We start from the raw sequence: 23,692 nt of genomic DNA, 5'->3' as shown, positions 1-23,692 counted from the left end.
TGGGTCAGGAACCTTGCTGTCCTTGCTGCTGAGACACACATATCTGAGTGAGGCCTTCATAACTTGTCCCACACCTTGGTATGTTCACTGCTACTACCTTTCTCGTCCCATTTCCCTGTAGGATCTGGGAGTCACCTCTTCTTCTAGCTGCCAAAGAAAATGATGTCCAGGCTCTGAGTAAGCTGCTCAAGTTTGAAGGATGTGAGGTGCACCAGAGAGGTATGGAGCAAAGACCTAGTGATGATCTGTGGGTCAGGCCTGCCCCATCTCACAGACTTCCCCAAGAGATCCCAAGACTCAGAGTCTGTTTTTTCTCCATTGACTGCCCCAAACACATTGTATGCCTTTTTCCTCCCCTCTAAATACCAGGAGCCGTGGGGGAAACTGCATTGCACATAGCAGCCCTCTATGATAACCTGGAGGCTGCCATGGTACTGATGGAGGCTGCTCCAGAGCTGGTCTTTGAGCCCATGACCTCTGAACTATATGAAGGTGAGGCCCTAGGATGGATGGTTAGCTGTGTTTTCCAGCATCTCAGATAAATAATTTGGGGAACCAGACAAGTTATTTAAAGATCCCTAATCTTTATTATTATTATTCCACAAGCTGTCCTTTTTCTAAGTGTTGATAACAAGTTATTACATCTGGTCCCTGATCCTCCAGAGACCCAGAGAAGGGGCAGGGTTGGATGGAAGGAACAATAGGATCTACTGGGAACCTTTAAAACCCCCAGGGTTTTTGCCATCCATCCAAGATGGCCACACAAAAGGAAACTATGGGGAAGCATGAGAGGGATTCCTTCAGGGCTCTGGGAGCATATATGTGACTTACAGCTCTTTCTGGGCCAGGTCAGACTGCACTACACATCGCAATCATGAACCAGAATGTGAACTTGGTCCGAGCCCTGCTTGCCAGAGGAGCCAGTGTCTCTGCCAGAGTTACAGGCTCCGCCTTCCAACGCAGTCCCCACAACCTCATCTACTATGGTGAGATCCAGGGCCAGGCTCAGAGGTGGAAAGTGGGCAATAGCAATAGGGGGGGAGGCTAAGGAGGACCCTTTCTTTGGTTGCATCTTCTGGGAAGCTTGGAAGGCAGAGCCTCTGAGGCTTAGAGCCAAGAGTCAGAAGCCAATTTCCTCTATCACCCTCTGGACTGTGTTTTCCTGAGGTTTCTGCTGGGCAAGTGATCCCAAGATGAGTTATGGGAGGAGGAGGCAGTTGTTGGGCTAGAGGGCAAAAGTTCCTCTCCTCTTCTGATCCTGCTGTCTCCTCTCTCCTATCTTTTTGTGTCCACAGGAGAGCACCCTTTGTCCTTTGCTGCCTGTGTGGGCAGCGAGGAGATTGTCAGGCTGCTCATTGAGCATGGAGCTGACATCCGGGCTCAGGACTCCCTGGGTAAGAGCTGGGATGAGGAGAAAGTGCTGGATGCTGGGTGTGAGAGGACGGGGGACAGGGAGTGAGTCATCAGGGGACCTGATGCCAACCTCTGTCTTCCCCAGGAAATACTGTGCTGCACATACTCATCCTGCAGCCCAACAAAACCTTTGCCTGCCAGATGTACAACCTGCTGTTGTCCTATGATGGGGGAGACCGCCTGAAGTCCCTGGAACTTGTGCCCAACAACCAGGGACTCACCCCCTTCAAGCTGGCTGGAGTGGAGGGCAACACTGTGGTGAGACCCATGCCCTAAGGTGTTTTCAATGACCCTCATTTTACATTGCTAGGGACAAAGAGAACTGAACACACCTAGGAAGTGTAGGTCCCACTCTCGGCTCTAACTAGGGTCTGATTCAACCTATGTCTTTCATGTCTCTGGTCCATTTTTTTCTGATTATCTGTTTACCTTCACTGAAGTCCTGGGAATTCATGTAGCCTAGACCTACATGATTTTCTGCAATGCCTAAGCCCACTTGTCTTTCTCAGAAGAGTGACTTGGCAGTTTCCCCATGTCTCCAGACTCTGGAATGAGTCCCAGGGCAGGATAAATCTAGGATTCTGGGTAACACAAGTTCTTTTGTCTTCCAAAGGCAGTAGTCTTTAAGAGAAGGCCAGCACCTACCTTCTCTGGTCCTTTTCATCCAGGCTGTGACTGCCTTCAACTGTGGATCCTGACCATCTCCACTCTTTTCCAGATGTTCCAGCATCTGATGCAGAAGCGGAAGCACATCCAGTGGTCGTATGGGCCATTGACTTCCACACTTTATGACCTCACTGAGATCGACTCCTCAGGAGACGATCAATCCCTGCTGGAACTTATTGTCACTACCAAGAAACGCGAGGTACAGAGACTTTCCAGTACAGACCCTAGTGAGGGGCAGTGGTGTCTCAGAGATACTGTTCTATTCCATCTGTTTCTGGGGTCTAGGAGATACTGTTCTATTGCTTCTGTTGTTGGGGTCTTGGAGATGCTGTTCTATTGCTTTTGTTGTTGGGGTCTCAGAGATACTGTTCTATTGCTTTTGTTGTTGGGGTCTCAGAGATACTGTTCTATTGCTTCTGTTGTTGGGGTCTTGGAGATACTGTTCTATTGCTTCTGTTGTTGGGGTCTTGGAGATGCTGTTCTAATGCTTCTGTTGTTGGGGTCTTGGAGATACTGTTCTATTGCTTCTGTTGTTGGGGTCTTGGAGATACTGTTCTATTGCTTCTGTTGTTGGGGTCTTGGAGATGCTGTTCTATTGCTTCTGTTGTTGGGGTCTTGGAGATACTGTTCTATTGCTTCTGTTGTTGGGGTCTTGGAGATACTGTTCTAGTCCTTCCACTGTTGGGGTTTTGGAGATACTGTTCTATTGCTTCTGTTGTTGGGGTCTTGGAGATACTGTTCTATTGCTTCTGTTGTTGGGGTCTTGGAGATACTGTTCTATTGCTTCTGTTGTTGGGGTCTTGAAGATACTGTTCTATTGCTTCTGTTGTTGGGGTCTTGGAGATACTGTTCTAGTCCTTCCACTGTTGGGGTCTTGGAGATGCTGTTCTAATGCTTCTGTTGTTGGGGTTTGGAGATACTATTCTAGTCCTTCCACTGTTGGGGTCTTGGAGATGCTGTTCTAATGCTTCTATTGTAGGCCCGCCAGATTCTGGACCAGACACCCGTGAAGGAGCTGGTGAGCCTCAAGTGGAAGAGGTATGGGCGGCCGTACTTCTGCGTGCTGGGGGCCATCTACGTGCTGTACATCATCTGCTTTACCATGTGCTGTGTCTACCGCCCCCTCAAGCCCAGGATCGGTAACCGCACCAATCCCCGGGACAACACCCTCCTGCAGCAGAAGCTCCTTCAGGTGACACCCTGGTAGCAACAGATAGGTCATCGGGAATCTTCTCCTCACAGCATTGTCTCTTTTTCCTGACTCCACACCAGGATTTCACCTCTCACCTAGATGGCTGATAAGTGGGGGCTTAGACTCAACATGCACACAGAAACATGCATACATTCTTACTCCAGGAGCAGAGCGTGAGGCTAGCTTAACCTTGTGGTCTAGAGAGAACTCCAAAGAGCTGGTGGCCTTGGGAACTGTTGTGAGGATGGAGACAGGTTATTGACCCACATCTTTACTTCCCAGGAGGCCTATGTGACCCCCAAGGATGACCTACGGCTGGTGGGGGAGCTGGTGAGCGTCATTGGGGCTGTGATCATCCTGCTGGTGGAGGTAAGGTGTGGATAGGATCCCGCAGGAGACTGTCTGCCCCAGGGACCAGCCCGCATTCTGGTCTGCAAGTGTCTTTACGTCTCCTTGACTTCTTTCCAGATTCCCGACATCTTCAGGTTGGGGGTCACTCGATTCTTTGGGCAGACCATCCTTGGGGGGCCATTCCATGTCATCATGTGAGTGTCTCCTTCATCTCACTCTCATTCTTCATCTCACTAGAGCTTCCATTGCCCTCCTTTGCCTTAGCTCTGAGTTCCCTCTACGATGTGGAACCCCGGGGTACTGTGTATGTTGAAGCAGAATGCGGCAATATGGGGTCTGTTACAACTGTACTTTTGCTGCTAGGTCCCTAGAATGAACCTGAATTTTTTCTCATTATTCCTTCTTTTCTCCCCCCACCCCACTCCCAGTGTCACTTATGCCTTCATGGTGCTGGTGACCATGGTGATGCGGCTCACCAATGCAAATGGAGAGGTGGTGCCTATGTCCTTTGCTCTGGTGTTGGGTTGGTGTAATGTTATGTACTTTGCCAGAGGATTCCAAATGCTGGGTCCCTTCACCATCATGATCCAGAAGGTCAGTACTTCCCCTATGCATCCTAAAATAGAGCCCTAGGCCAACGTTAAACAAACGCTTTTCCAGGGGGATGGTTAGTACATATTTCATGTGTTGTAAACCCACACAATTCTTGTTATATGTTCCTCTTAATTTTTTTTCTTTGAAAAAAATTAAAATACTCTTACAAGCTTAAAAATCATCCTAAGTTTAAGATCCCCACCAAGACATGGCAGGTCGATTTAGCCAGCAGGTTGTAGTTTGCCAGCTAGCCTGTTATATGACTTTTGGGGTTAGATTTGCTGGTGTCCCATGAGTAACAGGCCTGAAAGAGTGGTGTTCTTTGCCTCATTCTCTCCATAGATGATTTTTGGTGACTTGATGCGATTCTGCTGGCTGATGGCTGTGGTGATCCTGGGATTTGCTTCAGGTAAATCACTCATCCAGATGGCAGCTGCAGGAGGAAAGGGCTGAGGTGGGGGAGTTTATGAGTATATAATCCTTCAGGCTGAACTTGGAAGAGGCCATGAAATATCTAAAGATGGGTTGCTGATCAGGAGTGAGGGACCGTAGTGTCAGAGGCAGGAGATTGGGGGCATAAACCCTGCAGAAAACAGTGGAGTGTAATATATAAAATGTATCGTTTGTGAGCTGATCAAGGACAGCAACAATAGACATACTGGGGTGGACAGAGGAAAGGGCAGGGGGCCTCAACCCTGCTCAGAGAACTAAGGAGACAGTCTTCCTCGAGGAAGAAAATACCTCTTTGTTATCCAGCACCAATTGGTAAGCCCTGGAAACATATACAAGTACCATTACGCAGACTGAGCTGATTGTATTTAGGAAATACACACACACACACACACACACACACACAGGAAATAGATAAACAATTAATGAAAAAGAGGCTATGAGTTTGATAGAGAGCAAGAAGGGGTATATGGCAGGGCTCAGAAGGAGGCTCAGAAGGAGAAAAGAGAAGGGGGAGTAATAAAATTTTATTATAATCTCCAAAAATAAAATACATAATTTAAAATGTACTCTTTAGAGATGAGCAATATAAGATGAAGGGAATGGGATGGAAACAGACAATAAATGGCTGGTGGTGGGCTAGTCATGATACAGTTGCCATGGTAACTCTCACCCCTTGGGTGGCGCAGCCTTCTATATCATCTTCCAGACAGAGGACCCGGATGAGCTGGGCCATTTCTTTGACTACCCCATGGCACTGTTCAGCACTTTTGAGCTCTTCCTCACCGTCATTGACGGCCCTGCCAACTATGACGTGGATCTGCCCTTCATGTACAGCATCACCTACGCCGCCTTTGCCATCATTGCCACACTGCTCATGCTCAACCTCCTCATTGCCATGATGGGTGACACCCATTGGAGAGTTGCCCATGAGAGGGATGAGCTCTGGAGGGCACAGGTGAGCCCTCTGGTGGCTAGGAGGGATACTGCATATATCTTCTTCCTGCCCAGGAACTGGCCATGCTCAGATAAAAGCAGCCGATTGTACTCATGTATATTTGGATAAGTTTTTGCACAAGTTATAAAATAATGCAACATTCCAGGGGAATTTAATTAGTAACAAAGAGCACTTCTGGAAACTCTGGATAGAATTCAGTGTATTTTCTCAACAGTTAAACCCGCAGTCTTTTCTAGAAATAAAATGAACAAATGGCTAAAAGTATATTTGGTAAATTGTGCTCCCAAGTAAGAATGAAAGTATTTAGTCTTCTTGAAAACATCAAAGCCTAAAAAATTTGACCCAGAAAAATCGGAAATGTTATAAATAATGAAATTAAAAAAAACAACACTTTCTTTAGCTGCAGAAGCTATCTTCAGTCAGAATATTACGATGGGCATAAAGGACAATGAGATGAATCAAGTCCTCATTTAAAAATATACCTGGGAAAGAATTTAGCCCAACAAAAATAATTTAGGTAAAATAAAAATGGAGCTAGGAAACCCTGGAAAGCATTTAACTGTGATGTGTGGAAAAGGAGTAAAACCTGAGCTGGCTAAGAAGGGTCGGCTGGGAGAAATATTTTGAAGATATCTTGATATTAGGTTTCCAAGCGAGGTGGTTTTTGTTTTTAAATCACATTATGTATGCAGTTTCAAAACATTCTGAGACCTGTGAACTTCTTCTATGTTTTCCACACTCTTGCCTATACCTTTGGAAGGTCTCTCCTGAGGGAAAACTCTTACAGGTCACCTGCACCTCACTTGGCTTTGCCATGGCTTTCAAGTCACAGGATAAAGAATTGTGGGGCTCCAGCCCCGTTCATGCTCTCCCACAGAAGGGGATCCACCAAGTCCACACTGTTTCCATTTCCAGAGAGCCATAACCCAAGAGTTTATTACTAATTCATCCTCCCTTCACCTGGCTTCCCGTCCTCTCCCTACCCTTCTCAGTCTGCACAGGACTTCTCTGACTTCGCTTTCTGACCCTAAATACAGGTTGTAGCTACCACTGTGATGCTGGAGCGGAAGCTGCCTCGCTGCCTGTGGCCTCGCTCTGGGATCTGTGGGCGCGAGTATGGGCTAGGAGACCGCTGGTTCCTGCGGTAAGTGACATAGGCCATTGATGGTATTTTCTAAGCCATCATTTTGCATGGTGTCTTGCTTCCAGAAGCTGTATGGATGTCTGTATGATTCCTGGGTCCCAGGCTTAATTGTCTTAAGTGTAGCTACTGAGAATGGGACTCCATTTTGAGCTTGGACTCCTAAGCATCCCCAGAGCAGAGCCTATAGCTTCCTGGGACCTGGTTTCTGAGGGGCTAGTATTCCGTGTCCCCATGGTGGCTGCATAGAACCTCCAACAACTGTGGGGCCGAATGAGAAGTGTTGATCTTAGGTCTTATTTTCAGCTCCACCCTATCTGAATCCCTCTTCCGACTCCCTCCAGGGTGGAAGATAGGCAAGATCTCAACAGGCAACGTATCCGCCACTATGCCCAGGCCTTCCAGCAACCCGACAACCTCTATTCAGAGGACTTGGAAAAAGACTCTGGAGAGAAACTGGAGATAGCACGTTCCTTTGGTGCCTACCTGTCCTTTCCCACACCTTCAGTGTCTCGAAGCACCTCCCGGAGCAGCTTCAACTGGGAAAGGCTTCGGAAAGGGACTCTAAGGAGGGACCTTCGGGGGATAATCAATAGGGGCCTAGAAGATGGGGAGGGCTGGGAGTACCAGATCTGAAGGTTGGCTTCCATCAAGTGTCATGTCCGAATGAAAAAGAACGGGTCAAAAAGTAGAAGTCGTCCCCCAAATCCAGCAGGGAGGGGGAGGAACATACTGAAGAATGCACACTGGGAATAAATGTCCCAGGTCTCCACAGCTCCTTCAGCTTGGGACAAAGGGAAAGACAACTTTGTGGTCCTTGCCGTAACCAAGCATTCCTTGTGCTCTTACGGAAACTCCACTGCACACCAGAGCACTTTAACGACAGGCTTGCCATCTTGGGCGCCTGTCTCCACCCAGGTCTTGTAAGTAGGAGGGGATGGAACTCTTCCCAGAGTGCTCCAGACAACTGATGGAGAACACGGAGCTTGTGGGAAGGTGTGTGATGGAGAGATGCAGGCACCAGTCTTGGGGTGGAGAAGCTGGGATGAGCCTTGCCACCTTCTAATAAAGTCATTTCCTGATCCCCACCCAGCTCCCTCTATATTTCAGTGAACTTAACCACTGGCCCACCCTGTCATGCAGCGCTGCTCATCCCACAAGGCCTCCCTAGCTCTCTTCCTTGCAGACCGAGGCACAGACACACCTAAACTTGTAAATTCCCTTCTTTTCCTTTAATATGGGGGAGGCTGTTGGAAAGGCGGGATTTGGGGCTGCAGTGTCCAGTGGGCTGGGTTTAATGCGGCAGGCATGAAGGCCAGAATAAAGCCTGACTCAGTCTCACACGTACTTCCTCCGCCCTATGTCCAGGACTGGGTTGGGCATCGGTGGCTCACAGATTCCCGACCAGGCTTTATACCTCCACTGAGCCTGGCTGCCTCAGGTGCTGCTGGAGGAGCTGGATGTTGTGCAAAAGCTTCTTCTGGTGGCCAGCCAGGGTGATGCCCAGACCCGGCAGGTCTCTGGTGAGGAAGGAGTGGATCAGTCTTGGAGTTGGGCCCTCTCCCTCAATATATCGGATCTGCTCCCTGGCCTGGGGATCAAAGTATCTCCCCTCCCACCTCATCAACCCCACTTACTCCAGGCTCAGCTGAGCCACATCACTGAAGGTGGAGAGGCCAAACTTGGAGAAGTTCTCCTTGTAGCATTCGAGACCAATGGCCGAAAGCCAGGCCTGGGGAGAGTCCAGGCAAGGAAAGGCCAAGGCCACAGGGTTCAGAAGAGCCTGGGAAGGCCTAAGGTGGGGGAGGGGGAAAGCAAAACAGGTTTCTTCTTCATCTTACTCTCTCTGCTCAATTTTCTCTTTTGTTTACATCTACCCTCCCTGGCTGTCCCAGGCTCCAGCCCCAAGCTTCAGACCTGTCCCCGGGGCCCCCTTCAGCCTGGAGGGTATCTGGCTTGCGTATCATCTTGTCAAATGCGGCCACGAGCTGGTCAAAGTGAGGCCGACGGGAACGGTCCTTCTGCCAAGTGTCTAACATCAGTAGGTGGAGTCCAGTAGGGCACCCTGGAGGTGGGGGCAGCCGGAACTCTTGCTCTATTGCATTGAGCACCTGCCGGTCAAGAGGAACACGGGATGAGAAGCTATTACTATAGTAAGGGTGTTAGAAACGGGGGGATGGGCTGAATTCAGGTGTAGCAGGAGGCTGAGATGGCAAGGGAACTATTAAATTTGGAATGTTCCAGTCACAAGATCTTAGAATAAGAATGGGTAAGAAAAGGGTGGGTTTAGGATATGAGAGCATAGGTGGGGTCTAGGTCAAGTTCACCTCCTGCTCACTCATGTCCCAGTAGGGCCGTTCTCCGTAGCTCATCACTTCCCACATAAGTATCCCAAAGCTCCAGACATCGCTGGCCGTTGTATACTTCCCGTGTGTAATGACCTCTGGGGCTGCCCAGCGAAGCAAAGAACTTGAACCCTGAAGGGGAGAGGTAAACTAGTAATAACCATAGTAAGAGTCACATTCCCTGGGCAACTTAGATGCTTGAATGTCTTAGGAGTCGCACATCCAGCATCTCGGTCCATCCCTGTGACCATCGTGCAGAATAGATACAAGACGTGGAATCAAGGCTTCATGCCTATGAAACTGCACAAGGCTCTGGGGCTTGAGAGTGGAGCATTTAGGATTTTATACCACTGTGCTGACTCTTCAGCCCGTTATGACACCTGAGCTGATGACAAGTAGGAGCTGGTACTAGTTTTGCGGTTCTCTTGTCTTCCTGTCCTCCCTTACTTTTCCTTGCTTCCTTCAGACTCTCAATTGCTCTAAACCCAGGCTTCCCTCTCCTCACTATGAGATTGAGTCTTTAAACCCAGGCACCATGATATCCCACCAGCGGTTCCCATATTCTGGCTTTCCCTCCAGCATGCTGAAGAGCACTGAGCCGCCAAGGCCCTGACTCACCTGAGGACTGTGGCCAAGTCGGGCCACCTTGCACACCAGGTGGCTGTTGACCAGCACACTTCGGGCAGAGAGTGCTCGATGCACAAAGGCGAAGCTAGACAGGTACTGCATGGCCGCAGCCACACCCCGCTGCATGGCCACCAGCTGCAGGCTACTGAACTGACCCTCCCGCTGCTGAAGAACAGAGGATAGAGGTCATCAATAGGGAAGGCACACTGCAAAACACACATCGGTGCAAGAGGGCAGTTGGGAACAAATTTGGGAATCAAAATGGCCTGGGAATGAAGGATGAAGACCATGATGGAGGATTGGCTGGTAAGGAGCAGAGGCAAGGCTGTCTTCTGGGAAATGTGGTAGTTGTAAGCTTTCCTTCCTCAACCCAAGACTCCCCTCCTTCACCCGAGAAACACTGACCCTAAGGAAGCTGTCCAGGGGACCAAGTTCCATGAGTTCCGTCAGCACCATGATAGGCCGGCTCTTGGTGACTACACCTTCCAGCCTCAGGATATTGGGGTGCTGGAACTGGCCCAGCAGTGCTGCTCGGCCCAGGAAGGTCATCTTCAGGCTCTCAGCACCCCCTGCCCACAGGGCCTGGATAGCCACAGCCTGTTCTCTTCTTCCCCGTGGCTGTAGTCGGCCCCGGCGAACTTCTCCAAAGGAACCTGGAAGAATAGATACCGGTATGGAAAGAAGTCAGGACGTGTTCAGCTGTGCTTACAAGGAATCGCCAGGCCCTCCCAGGCATCCCTTGCCCTTCAAATACCTGCCCCAATGACTTCCTCAATCTTGATATACGTAGGGTCGACTTCTCGAGCAAGCTCTCTGATGGCCTGGCAGGGGTCCTCATATGTGGACGGATCAATGTAATATTTTACTCCAAGCCCTGAAGAGTACAGTGTGTTATGAGCGCGTGCTATAAGCATGGGCACCCAAATACCCAAGGCACACCCCACCCATCTACTTCTGGAAGATGGTGAGGAAGGGGCTCTCCCTCACCGAGCATGTGCCTTGCTCCAAGCCCACAATCCCTGTCACAATCCCTCTCCCCTTCCCAACCTGGGCTGCTGTACTGCTGCAATTGTTCCGTGTAGCCGGTCCCACGCCGCTTCCTGAGGGGCAAACCAAGAGCCTAGAATCACACCTGTTTCTGTCAGCCTGTGTCTGCCCCCCAAACACCCTGACCCAGCAGACAACTTTCCAGCCACGGGTCTGAGGACTGAGGGGGCTTGACCAGGACCCTCCTACCCTCCCTAGCAATGAACTAGCAGAAGGATAGGCGAGGTGCTAAAAGGTTCCTGGGGTGCCCAGGGCTTGAGTGGTACTGGGGCAAGGTGGGTAGGAATAGCAGGGGCTCACCGCTGGAAGATGACAGCTAGAACAGTGATGGCTGCCAGTAGAAGGAAGGCCAAGGCCCCCAGGATGGAACCGATCACCAAGGAAAGCTTCTCTGGTAGCTGGGAGGACACCTCACCTGAAAAATCAGTGGCAGAGTCACAGGGGTGAGCCCGGCTTTCTTTGGGTCTACATGCCTCCGATGCCCCTGGACATCCACGGAGCCATATGCACACACCTCACGCGTACCCTCATCCTTCTGAACATCCTTCCCACCCTACAAGAACTGTCCACATAAGCTTGTATTACACACATTCATACCTGCAAACACACTTGTATTAATTCACTGTTTCCCGTTTTACCCCAACAACCTCTAAAGTCAGGGGTCACCCACAGTATCCTCCGTTCCCAGAGACTCTGGTCTGGAGGATGATAAGTCAAGATTTATGGCTTAGACAGTCTTGGAACCCCAAATACCCACCTAAACTTCTTCTCACCTTGAGGTAGGGTCTGGAAATAGACTTTGCCCCCATAGGGGCCATGGCCAGCTGCAGTCCGTGCCCGCACCTGGAAGCCATAGATGTGGCCAGGGCTCAACCGTGTCACAGTGGCAGTGTTAGTCTCACTGGTCATGGTGAAGGAGTGGGATTCGTCTTCTGCCTAGGGACAACCATCACTCATCACTCTGTCCCTGCTTTTATGCCCTGTTTTCCTCTGCGATCTCCCTGGTATCTTGGCACTTCTTGCCCCGCTCTGTAGCAATGTCCATGCAGGGTTGGGGTTGTGGTGGCTGAGAGCTCTCTGGGCACTGCTGAGCACTGCGGAAGCTCCTGACTCACCTGGTCATAGTAGCGCAGCTGGTAGTCGAGGATGTTTCCGTTTGTCTGCTCAGGCTGTGGCCAGGACACTGTGATGCTGTTGGCTGCCCGGCTCACCTGGTGCATCACGGGCACTGCAGAAGGGACTGAGGTGCAGAGTGGAGAATTACTGTTGGGGGGACTGGAGCCTCTGGGAGCAGCAGCACCCAAGGGTGGAGAGGAAAGACTTGAGAATGTGATGTCTAACACAGGCTGGCTGGAAAGCAGGGATGGGGAGGAGGGGAGCTGAGGAGTTGAAGCAAGCTGTTCTTAAGGAGAAGGAAAAGGGCTCACCTTCATGGCTGGTGCTGACATTGATGGCTGCAGCCTGGGGAGGGTCAGGGCTGAGCTCGGACACCCCATTGACAGCCTGCACCTCCAAGATGTATGGCACATGTGCTCGGAGCCCCCCAACTAACACTCGACTCTCAGTCAGGCCCCTCTGGCGGGGGTCGAAATGCACCTCATCCCTGCAGCGACGACACGTCCCCCCACTGCCGGGCTCCCGGTGGCCTCCACACTCCTTGCACACAACATTGAAGAGCAGGTCCCCTCGGCCACCCAGCTCCTGAGGCAAACGCCAGTGCAGCATGAGTGCTGAGCCTTGCACCTCAAACCAAAGCTCCCTGGGAGCAGATGGAGGGCCTGAAGGGGGTGTAGGGGGTGGGAAAATGAGGTGAAGGTGGTTAAGGGAGGAAGAAGGTTAGAGGGTGTGACCAAGAGGTCAGAAAGTGGGGCCAGAAAGGAGGATGGGAAAAGAGGAAAGTGTAGGGGAGGAAACAAAACAAAACAAACAAACAAACAATACAAAGTCATTTCAAGTGAACTCCAAAGCCCTTTCATCCCCATTGTTAAATCAGGTTCCTCAAATCCTTACCCATTCCCAGATTTACTGCGTTGACCCGAGTTCAGGACTCACCAGTGCAAGGAGCCTCTGGTGGGTCGGAACTGGCCCTGTAGAAGCCCTGGAGACAAGGGCATACTGGGGCTGCAGGGTCAGGGGAGTGACTGCGGGCTGGACATGGTGAGCAGGGGACATTCCCAGGCAGTGCCTTATAGAACCCTTCCGGGCAGGCTAAGGAGGCAAAGGGGAGAAAGTGATGCGTGTCACATTTACTTCAATCACCCAGCCCAGGTTTCTAGCCATGTGCACAGGTTTTTAATCCATCCCCCAGAGTGGGTTCTCAGTCCTGAGACCCAGCCTCCACCTGCTGTTTCCTGGTTCACAGAGCTATTCAGTCAGTCAGGGGACAGAACTCATTTCCACTTATCCATAGCTAGGTATATTGGGGGCTGGGGACAATGTAAGCCCAGAAGCAGGAGTTCCAGGTGAGGATACATTAACTCCATGTAATCATTCTTTTTAGCCCCTCCACTACGGCATCCTACCTGCCTTTAGCTACCATCTCCACAACGAACCCTTCCCTTCCAGATACCTATGGGCAGAGGAACCCACACAAGATAACCCAAGAATGGAGCAACTTCTGCTCTATGTCACTTCTTGGATTCATGGTCCTTACGTTACAAAGCATGGAAATATGGAACACTATATCCATTTCTAGAAATTACAGATGAGTTCAACAAGTAAGTCTGTTGTATACTTTAGAAAGTAAAATTGGGGAAAACGGGTCCTTTCCTCAGGTGGCTTATTTGAGATATTTTAAGGACAAAATCAACTTTGCGGTGTTCAGGAGAGAAACCCAAGGCCAAGGGGGTGTGGGAAAGGCTCTCACCTTGGCAGAGCTTGTCTCCACGCGCAGGCTGGTGTCCAGGCTGGCAGCGGCAGGCTCCCACCGCTACCATCCACCTGCCTTCCCCATTGCAGTGTAGCCGCGGGGGGCTGCCCCCTGCCTGGCCTCCCACTCCATCCTCCTCTGGTTCCGCATGAGCTACACAGGTGCCCACAGCCGCCACCAGGGAGGCCCCTCCAGCTCCACTGGCCTGCGTCTCAGGAAAGGACGCAAAGGCACGCAGAATGGAGGGACAGGTGTAGGAGAAGAGCTTGACGGCCACAAGGGCCAGACAGGCCCCCGTGTCCTGGAAGGCCACATAGAAGCCCCTCTGAGTGAGAGGACCAAAGCTGCGCTCTTTGACGTTCAGCTGTAGCCCCACCCGCTGACCAGTCCTGTGGGGTCCCACAGCCCACGAGGAAGAGGAGGAAGAGGCAGGGAAGCTTTCGTCCGCCGCAATTGTGTCCACTTTGGTCCAGCGTTTGAGGTGCCAGGCTGAAACGCTGTCGGGGCTGTCAGGCTCCTCAGCCTGCCGGTAGTAAAGAGTGAAGGTCTCCCGGCAGGTGCCCCCGCTGACACCCAGGCTGGAACATGCTCGCACAGAGAAGTGAAGGCGGATGTGCGCCCTCTGGGCCCCTCGCCGCTCCACAAAGTGTGTCTGCAGCCAATTGTCCTGCCCAGCACCTGGAGGGACCCCTGCCACATGGCATGCTTCAAAGGTCCGTGTCAGCCGACGCTGGTCATCTAGAACACTCACCTCGTCCCACTGCAAGGGGACCAGGAGAAACAATTAACATGGTCGGGCTGTGTCTGTTCTACTGAGATATACCATTAATGCCAAGCAAAGTAAGAGAAGGTACCCTGAAATTCTGTTCCTCACAATGGATGGGAGTCTTAACTCACAGCTTTTATCCAGGGTTTCCTCCCCCAATTCCACTTTCTAGGGAGCAGCGAGGGCCAGAGGGTGGGTTCAGAGTGAAGAGTGGTACTCACCCCACCTGGTGGGTAGGTGAGCCAGCCAATCTCAGAGGTCTCTCCTGTGGTATCCAGCAGTACCTCTGTTCAGACATAACGGGACACACTGTGAAAAGCCTCCAGCTGGCAAGACTACTCCCACTCCATTCCATGGAAAACCAAATACTGCCCTTCCCGGATCCATTTAATTTGCCAGCAGGAGTTCAGTGGCTGTGAGGCTGTGATCCTGAGTCTCAAATACTCGATGCAAGTACTGTTCACCCTCCCTACAAGCGTCCTTAAGATCGTCACTCTTGTTCTCCATCCCCTCCCACTGGACAACTCTCCTGCCTCCCCTCCTTCCTACCTTCCAGGGCCAGGACTGAGGGCCCCAGAACCAGGACCCACAGACTGCACACTATGCCCGCCACTCTGCTCCCTGGCCCAGCAGTGTCCTCAGTAGCCATGAGGTATCTTCAGCACTCCCACCATCGCCTCGGCTGCCACCCTGCTCTGAGGCGGGGCTGCAGCTTTTGCAAGACCCAGGGGCTGCAGCCAAGCTTGCTTCCTAGGGAAAATGCGGGATAAAAAGAGGCAGAGAGGAAAAGTCGTTTTCAGCCGCGGTATAGGTGCCCAGACTTCATATCACGCCTGCTCTATAGGTCTCAAACTGTCCCCGAACCAACTGTGGGCACGAGGCCAGTAAACACTGACTCAGGTGAGTTTGCTATGCACTTTCCACTCTGCTGTAGAGACACATGTCATGCCCCTCTCCTCCCCTCCCCTCCCTTCCCCTCCCCTCCCCTCCCCTCCCCTCCCCTCCCCTCCTCTCCTCTCCTCTCCTCTCCTCTCCAGGTGACTATCTCAAAGCCCTCATTCGTAGAGAGGAAGGACAGCAGAGTGTTAAGCCAGCCTTACCCTTTTCGTCTGGACGGAGTTATTCCAGTTTGTTCTCTTCATTTACTCTGCACCTTTCCTCCAGCCGCCGACCTGTATGGTAGTTAAAAGTCTCTTCTCATTAAGAGCACTCTCCCCCTATGGACACGTGGGTTCTCACTAGGCCCCAGCTGTTCTGCTCCGACTACTCTAGATTGCTTTACAGAGACAGGGAAGCAAAGGGGACAAAGAGAGAGGGCCGTGGGGTATGAAGGGAGGGGAGGTGGAGGAACAGATGTAAAAAGAACACAGGCGTAAGGGCTCTGAAAGATAAATGAGGCTGGGTTAGAAAAGGACAGAGCTATGTAGGTCTGACACTCAACTCGGAACAAAGGTTCTCTCCCCCGAGGGGCATGTTTTCCCTTGCAGCTTACAAAAAACTGAGCACATAGCGTAAACATATGGAAGGATGCTTCTTCTTTGCTCATTAACTGAAGCAAGGCATGTTGAAACAGCAGTGACAAGCCATTCGTTACAGAGGGATGTTGGTGCCTTTACCATGCATGCATGTTACCATCCTGTTCCCCAGTGTGATGGTTTTAAGAGGTGGGGCCTTTGGGAGGTAGTTACGCAAGGAAGATTTACACCAATGGATTAGTATCCTCAGAAGAGATACTGTAGCCCTCTCTCCGTGTTGTGAAGTCACAATGAACAGAGGACAGTTTGCAATGAAGACAGTGGTCCTCACCACAACCCAGCCATGCTGGTACCCTCATCTCTGAATAGCCTCTGAGTGGTGAGGAACACACTTCTGTTGCTTATTAGCTGTCATTTCTCAACTGGCGGTCGTCTGTTGTCGTAGGCTGAAATGCATAAAATATCACTTTAACCTATGAGATGGACAATACACAGTCTGACAAGCTATGGTAAGGGTCTCTTCTCTAAACTGTTCTGAAGAATGCATATTGTATACAGCATGTGGAGCACAACTAGCAATATCTGCCTAGAATTTGACTTCTGGAAGTATCATGAATTTGCATGTACTTGTTTGAACAAGGGTGGATATTCATGAGCCTGGGGGTGGGACGATGCTGGGGATTGAACCCAACTCCAAGTTTTGTCCTCAGCCACTGTGAACTGTTAGTAAAGGGAAAGCAATGTGAAGTGACTGAACATCAGTAGGAAGAGGGTTGGGAAGTTATGGTACATCCTAAGCGCAAATATGAGCTGTGTATGTAATAACATGAAAACGATTTCAAGTAAAAGCTATATGTGCTGAATGGTAGAGTAGGCTCCCACTTGTTAACTTGAGAATAGGTTCTGGGCTCCATATTTAGCTTAGTGGTAGAGCATTTGCTTAACATGGGAGGTCCTTGGTCCAATCCCATCATTAGAAATAAAAAGCGAATAAATACCTATGCATATGGAAAAATATTAGGGAGTGATACAGGGAAGTGATTAGGGAAAAAAGGAAATGAAAGGGACTGGGGAAATATTTTCATTGTCGTCTAATTTTTATAGTAAAATAATGTTGTATAATTTTTATAGTAAAATAATCTTTCATAAGTATTTATTATGTTTTGAACTTAATGGTGAATTAAGATTTATTTTAAAGACTGTAACTAGTAACTGTTTAGTAAAATGAATCAAGACAGTGTTTATGCCCTCTGAGTGATTTCTATGGTTTACCTAATATCCAGTCCTTTCAGGAAGCTCCTGTAGCCATTGGTAGGTACAGTTCTATACCCAGTAGCCTGCCAAGGCACGGCTGCTTCTATGGTGAAGACCAGCTCCACCACTGGGGGTACTTCTGACTTTCTCTGTAACTTGGTCTCAAATGTTCATGTGGCCTATAAACAAGAATAGCAGGATTCATTCATTTCTGATTAGGAAAAAAATAAAATGCATGTTGCTCACAATACTGAGAGAACATAGAAGGAAGCAAGCAAGCAAAACAAACACCAAAACTCAAGGCCAATTGGAAGGGCAACCTCACCCCGGGTGCACGTGGCCTGGTCATCCAGTGATAGAAAAAAGTCGTATTTGCCAATGCAGCCAAAGTTGAACTGAAGCTGTACTTGACTGCGATATACAGAAACGCTATAATTTAATTCCTGCTCATCTGAGTTACTTTTCTGGCAGAGATGTTATGTGTGTGATAAGATAAAGCCTTTAGCGTCATTTCATGAAGCCATCCTAGAGGGAGACTTTCTGATCACACCTGGGGGCTGATGAGTAGCAATCTAGTAGCCAGTGAATTCTTCCCCTTATCACCACTTATGCCCTACGTGTGAAATAGACAATCCACGGCGTATATAAAGAGGCAGGTACTGAACAGTTCCACGTAGGAAACCAGTTTGAAAGAAGCATAGATTCGCTGAAGGCACTGTTCTGCATGATGCCAGGATCTCTCCCAGATTAAGTGAATGCTCTAGAGAAGAACTTCAGAGCTTATGTAGCTGTCTAAATCTTTGTGATGCTGGCTCCAGCATCAATATCTGTTTTGCGAACACTGCGAAGTAAAACATGTTGGAGATGTAATCTGACAACGTGGCTTGTCAGAAGGGCCCAGGTTCTATCCAGAGCCACGGGTTTTGAGTACTTTGATATCGAGATCAGAAGATGCCAGAGGCAGGCTTTTAAATAGAGAAGGCTACTTTACACTATGCCTAGGAGATATTCCTCAAAATAGTTTCTTTCAGACAGAGCGTGAGTGGGTACAAAGAAAAAACAGTAAAGAATGAGCCTTCTTACACTCACAAGCGCACAATCACGGAGAAAGAATAATTAATATTTTGTTAGCATTGTTGATAGAATATTTTGTTTGAAAGAGAAAAGTGAGACAGAAAAAATAACAGAGAGTATCAGTTGTGCAATACGGAACATTCTAAAAGATGAAGAATGATAAAATAATTGCTTGGATAGGTGTGATAGGGTAGAGCCTTAGCATGCATCTTGATGACAACACAGAGCTGGTCTACCTCTAGATGATTCAGAAAATAGCAAAAGCAATGATGAAATATGTTAAAGCCACAGAACTCTTGTCATCAGGAATCCAAAAGAATAAAATATAGACACGGAATGTAGATTGTTATCCGAGAACTTGCTTTTTTTTTCCTTTTATAATTTTACTAAGAGCAAAGACATTCATGTTTTAAAAAATGCTTGACAATCTTACAGTATTCAGCAGTATATTTTGATGCTGGCAGTGAATCTTCAGATTCAGACCCAGAATATTGAAGACTGAAAACAAGTGCATTCAGGGGGAAAATGGTTGCTGAGTCAGAGTAAAAAGTTAGATCAATTCGTGCTAAACCAACCAACCAAGTCTCCTATCTATACATAAAAAGATTCACAGTGTTTCTCCATTGCCAGAATAAAAATAAAGAAAGAAGAAACCTTGAGATATGGAGTAATTGCTGTCAACTATGTCATACCACTGCAGATCTTCTGAAGCAAGTTCCAAAGGTAGAAAAACAAGAGACAAGACAGGAGTGTTCCTCATGTCTGGAATACTAAAGAGGCAGGGCTTAGCACCTGACTTTCAAAGGTTGCTCTGCAGCTTGTAGCCACAACACCCCCCTTATTTGGTACAGGAGGAATAGCTTGAGCACAGACAAGCATCCTGTAGCTGAAGGGGAAGAGATCAGGCTCAAGTCTCTTTGAGCCCCTCCCTCCTAGACTATCTGTGATTCCTATTTCTGCTGCAGCTCAAGAAAGGAACCGGTCAGGGTTTGGAAATCCTCAGACTTCAGCAAGGGCAATAAACTGATTCCAATCAGAAAAACATTTGTATTTTAGAAGTACATGAGGCCTTAAAAATATAAAATACCCAAAGCAGCAGAAATGTGGATGTAAATGATAATTCAGAAAAAGGCCAACAGGACAGCTTCATGTGACAAAAATCACATTGTATATGACTTTGCATTTTTCTTTTCCTCAGCCCTTTTCTGGGGTCTATCACTTCCTCCTTTTTGATGTGATGGAGACACCAGATCATAAGCCTGATACACTTGCTTTATTTTATAAGAAAATAAAGCAGGGTTTTAGGCATCGAGGCTGGATCTTCTCTTAGAAAATGGCAAAATCTACAGATGTGTAGCATTTATGCGAATTAGATATCGATTGCAAATTCTGGTTTCTCCAAGAATAAAAGGTTGGAGAGTAAATTAAATCAGTAAATCTGTAAGAGCTTTAAAAATTAACTATGCTTACATGAAATGCTAAATGTGGTAGCTTGGTGAACAAATCCAGCTTATTTGATAGTTTATGCACCACACTCTAAATTAAAATTAAAATAACATAAGAGAAGTCAGCTTAAAGCAAGGTATGGCAGAGATATATGGATCATTAAAAGTGGTTACTGTAGGAGGGCACTAGGGATGGAGAACCCAAAGTAGGGCTAACTAACTCTTACACATGCCTGAATTGTTTTGTTCTTATTGTAATAAGCACATCTTACTTTTACAGTTCCAGCCTAAGCAAAGCTGGGATACATGAAAGGATGCTTTTGAAACTAAACACATAGAGCATGTGTTTGTATGTGTAATTAATTTTCCCTTTTATACCTGACAGATTTCAGAAAACAGGAATTTTCAGCTATGAGACACGAGGAACAAAGCTGGGAATGAACAGGAGAGAGAATGTCAGCAACAAAGGCAAAGTAACTTTTATTCCTGGGAGTTCTTTAAGCTTCTCTCTCAAGAAGGTAAAGTTGTCATGCTTCTCCGTCCCATACTGGGCTAAGGACTATGTCTACAAAGGCAAAGAGGGAACTGGGTAAGAGAGACATAGGGAACTGGGTACTTGCAACATGTCAGGAGGGGCTCCCTGGCACCAGAGGGAGGCTTGAGAGATTTTCATGAGGTGTGGTCAGCTGCTGTCCAGCAGGGATAGGGAGCATTCCCAAAGCAAAGGGCCAGTGGCTTTAGGTCTCTTGCGGTTGCTGAGCTGGTTTTCACACCTGTTAGCTGCAGGGTCAGCGTGGGAGGGGTCAGCACCATAGGCTGGTCCTCTGTCCTGTTCTGCAGCTGTTAAACGCCCCGGAAATTCCAATATAATCCTTGCTCATCTTACTGCTGCAGTCTCTACCCTTTAATCTGCGCCCTGGAGATCCTCTGGTGAGTGCTCTCCGTGCTCTGGCCTGGTGCCTTGAAAAGGATCCCAGGAGGCTTCAAGGCAGCCTCCATGACAGACAGGGAGGGGATGGCTGTCCTCTGACTCTTGATCTTTTGATGGCCAGCTCGAAGAAGCCAATTTGTGGACCATCTAGCTGAGGACAGTTCTATGTCCCCGGAGATCTCCAGTCTCCAAGAATGTCCCCCAGAAGCAGCTCGTTCAAGCACTTGTGCCTCCCACTCCCAGTCTTTGCAGACAGGAGAGGCATTTAAGATGCAAGCAATGTCTAGGTCTAGCCAGACAGCCATTGAGAATGAAGCATGCTGGCTGTTCACTGGCTGGGGTGATGATGGCACTGGAAAAGCTTATAATGGAGTGTTTGGGGACAAACACGGATGAGCAAGAGCGATGAGTTCTGAAAGGTAATGAGAGAAAACCCCGAGGTCCATGAGTAGTACCTGGATCAGTGGATGGCTGGTAGAAGGTATAAGGGAACATACATGAGATGGGGGTGGGCAGCAGCAAAGAGCTGGGGAATGAGTGGCAGGAGTCAGAGGAGTTGCTGTCTTTGCTGTGAGCCCTGATCCATCCTCACTGCTCTCCAGGAAGAAGATTCTGTACAAGTGCCTGGGTGAGCGAGCGTGGGGTAGAGAAAGGGGAGCCAAAGCTTCCAGCACCCTCAGATGTTACCATAGTCCTCCCACCTGCAGTGAGGAATGACAGAGTGACAGGAAACCTTATGGCCAGGTTCAGGAGGGGGTGAAGCGCTGGAGAAATGCTATCCCAGAAAAAAACCCTGCCTTTCCCATGCTCAGTCATCCAAGCATGTTATTCCCAGCAAGCTGGCAACTCCATGGTCTTTACCAATCATATGCTTGTGCGATGAGTGGACCAATAGACTCAAAAGGAATCTTCTATATGTCATTAGGTATGTACAGTGGGACATTCATGGCAATCTTCCTTCAGGACAAAAGGCCCATAGCTTTCAAATGTCCATAGCTGCTATGAGCAAGTGTCCCTCAGTGTCCTATTACTGAGTCAGCTTCCAAGGACAGTCCACAGTGCTACCAGTCACTCCCACTGGCCTTTCAGTTGAGAAGCATCATCTCCCCTTCTAGAACCACCTAAGCCAAATTCCCCTGACGGGTGGAGGGCCTGGGTTAACTGATTGGGAACAGGCCGGGCAGCTCTTCTACATGGGGCACTGCCAGGGACATTACAACATCAGCTATGCTGGTCCCCTGCCAGCTCCCCCAGGGATGGGAGGAGAGAGGGTGCCAGACGGCCAAGATCAGTGGGCAGGGGCAGAGGCAGGCTGGGCCAAGCACCCAGATGCATAGAGGGGGTGGAGCTGGGCAGGAGCAGGCAGGAGACTTTGTTTGCAACTGGAGATGGGGTGCTTATGGTTGGGGCTCAAAATCCAAGCCTCTATCTCCAGGTTTAAGGGGTGGGGGATATTGGTGGAGATGTAGATTGGCCCCCTGGCACCTCCCAGCAGCGAAGAGATTGGAGAGATGCCATAGGAGTCAGAGGCACGGGCAAACCTTTTCTGAACGCTCGGAGCCTGACCTTTGCGAGGTTACCACACACACACCCCCACCCCAAGCCAGAGGCAGAGGAGGGTCGCCGGAAATGTGATGAAAGAATTCAAACACCCAGGATACCCAGAATAGCGGGCATCGATGAAGGCTAGGGAAGGGACAGTTCCTCGGGAACCTACTCTTGCCTTGGAGAGGTATACTCAGTACTCCCCCAGAAGACCCCCCCCTCGCTGTGCATAGGCCCAGGCTAGAGCAATCCTCTACTTTGCAAACCTTCATCCCTTAGTCTCCAGACACTGTATCCTTCGACCTCCCAAATCCCTGGCTCACCTTCCCGCCGGCCTCCAGCTTTGCAGGTCTGCGCCCCTGAGGCCCCCGTGTTGGACCTGCAGCTAGCCGCTCTCTCCCAGCGTCGTGCGTGTCCTCTTGGGTCTGAGGAGCTCGCTTCCTTGCAGCCGGCGTCTGCTTGTCGCTTGGAGTCTCTGGGATTCTGGGGAGGACTCAGGCTGCAGGCAGGGGCTGCTCCCAAGACGGGGCCCCGAGGAATCCTGCCGGAGCCGGTGTCACGATCCGAGTCGCCGAGCTCTGGTCTCGGGTTCGGACGCCCGCTGCTTTGGAGCGCCGGCTGGGCAAACGCAGCCGGCCCGCCCCCTCTCGTCCCTCCCAGCCTGGCCCGCCCCTCTCCGGCCCCTTCGGCCGCCCTCTCTCTCCTCTTCCGGGAGCGGAGCCCGCCCTCCGGGCCTAGGACCCAAGTGCACAGCACCCTGTACCCGCTCCCCTGTGTGGCTTGGTGGAGCCGCCAAGCGCGCCCTGGGCCCGCCCGTGTGCTGGGGAGGGTCGGCTTCCTTCTACAGGTCCTGGCCAGGGGAGGAGACGTGGGCCGGAGGATGGCACGCGTTAGGGTCCGAGAGGAGGCAATCAGTGGGTGCTGCTGCGAGGCATGTTTAAAACCCTGGTGCTCGCACTGGAGCATCGGCGGAGCAAAGCGCTACTGGCTGGCGGCTGATGGCCAGGGCCGGGCAGAAGCCCAAGCGCAGCGCCCCTGGCTCCTCCTTCCCTCTTCTTTAACTCTAGGAACTCAACCAGTGGGGCTCCTACTCAGGGGTGAATCGAGGTGGGCGTGAGCAGAGAAAAGAGAAAAAGGAGGAGGTAGACGAAGAAACGAATCTCGGGTCACGGGAGGGCAGGAAATCCAGAGAGAGTGCAGGCGTCTGGAGAGGAAATCGTCCCCGTGCTAGCTTCAAACTTGTATCTCTTTCTGAGCCTGCATCTGGGTCAGCGTTAGGGCCTCTGACTCCAACCTCCCTCCCTCGCTCCATCCTCCTCAAAGACAGGGAAGCCTGGGGCGGAGTCCGGGAAGTCTGATGTCTTTGCCATGGCTCGGACAAGTCCCTGCACCTCTGGGTGCCACCTCCCTGGCGCGCACTCCGCAGAGAGCCTTCCCACAGCGATGAGAGGCGGTGGAAGGTGTACTCAGTCGGTGCCTGGAAGCAGAGGCGGAACAGAGCGGGCGCACTTGTAGGGAGAAACGTTTCTGCCCACCCCTAACCAATTCT

The 23,692-nt window shown here is 50.0% G+C and overlaps 2 protein-coding genes across 4 annotated transcripts in view; one reads left to right on the top strand and one right to left on the bottom strand.

Annotated features, from left to right (window-relative positions):
• Trpv6 (transient receptor potential cation channel subfamily V member 6) overlaps positions 1 to 7,991 on the top strand; it is a 16,291-nt gene extending 8,300 nt beyond the window's left edge. Inside the window, exons 2-15 of one of the 2 annotated variants that reach the window (XM_075953953.1) lie at positions 122 to 219; positions 370 to 492; positions 849 to 986; positions 1,296 to 1,394; positions 1,499 to 1,671; positions 2,132 to 2,278; positions 3,059 to 3,271; positions 3,554 to 3,640; positions 3,740 to 3,816; positions 4,051 to 4,216; positions 4,559 to 4,625; positions 5,356 to 5,624; positions 6,662 to 6,768; positions 7,110 to 7,991. In XM_075953953.1, the coding sequence (XP_075810068.1) occupies positions 122 to 219; positions 370 to 492; positions 849 to 986; positions 1,296 to 1,394; positions 1,499 to 1,671; positions 2,132 to 2,278; positions 3,059 to 3,271; positions 3,554 to 3,640; positions 3,740 to 3,816; positions 4,051 to 4,216; positions 4,559 to 4,625; positions 5,356 to 5,624; positions 6,662 to 6,768; positions 7,110 to 7,401 (2,056 nt within the window). In that variant the 3' untranslated portion in view covers positions 7,402 to 7,991. The remainder of the gene's footprint in view (positions 1 to 121; positions 220 to 369; positions 493 to 848; positions 987 to 1,295; positions 1,395 to 1,498; positions 1,672 to 2,131; positions 2,279 to 3,058; positions 3,272 to 3,553; positions 3,641 to 3,739; positions 3,817 to 4,050; positions 4,217 to 4,558; positions 4,626 to 5,355; positions 5,625 to 6,661; positions 6,769 to 7,109) is intronic. The other variant, XM_075953951.1, reaches the window with a different exon arrangement.
• On the bottom strand, positions 7,976 to 23,692 carry Ephb6 (EPH receptor B6). Of its 2 annotated transcripts, XM_075953950.1 has the most exons (19): positions 22,467 to 22,767; positions 17,167 to 17,327; positions 15,520 to 15,591; positions 14,969 to 15,169; positions 14,641 to 14,705; positions 13,651 to 14,413; positions 12,837 to 12,992; positions 12,212 to 12,562; positions 11,900 to 12,024; positions 11,558 to 11,720; positions 11,085 to 11,199; positions 10,785 to 10,837; positions 10,492 to 10,611; positions 10,143 to 10,390; positions 9,729 to 9,902; positions 9,093 to 9,242; positions 8,683 to 8,876; positions 8,403 to 8,558; positions 7,976 to 8,285 (listed from the first exon to the last, which is right to left on the bottom strand). In XM_075953950.1, exons 4-19 carry the CDS (start codon positions 15,066 to 15,068, stop codon positions 8,177 to 8,179), a joined length of 3,042 nt encoding a protein of 1,013 aa, XP_075810065.1. In that variant the 5' UTR covers positions 15,069 to 15,169; positions 15,520 to 15,591; positions 17,167 to 17,327; positions 22,467 to 22,767; the 3' UTR covers positions 7,976 to 8,176. The 2 variants fall into 2 exon arrangements, with proteins under 2 accessions (XP_075810065.1, XP_075810064.1); XM_075953949.1 differs by lacking the exon at positions 17,167 to 17,327 and having other exon boundaries at positions 22,467 to 23,692.

Source organism: Microtus pennsylvanicus, chromosome 19 (genome assembly GCF_037038515.1).
Source record: "Microtus pennsylvanicus isolate mMicPen1 chromosome 19, mMicPen1.hap1, whole genome shotgun sequence".
Taxonomy (NCBI): Eukaryota; Metazoa; Chordata; class Mammalia; order Rodentia; family Cricetidae; genus Microtus; species Microtus pennsylvanicus.
The sequence above is the reverse complement of the archived record's forward strand: the minus strand, read 5'-3'. Positions and strand labels throughout refer to the sequence as shown.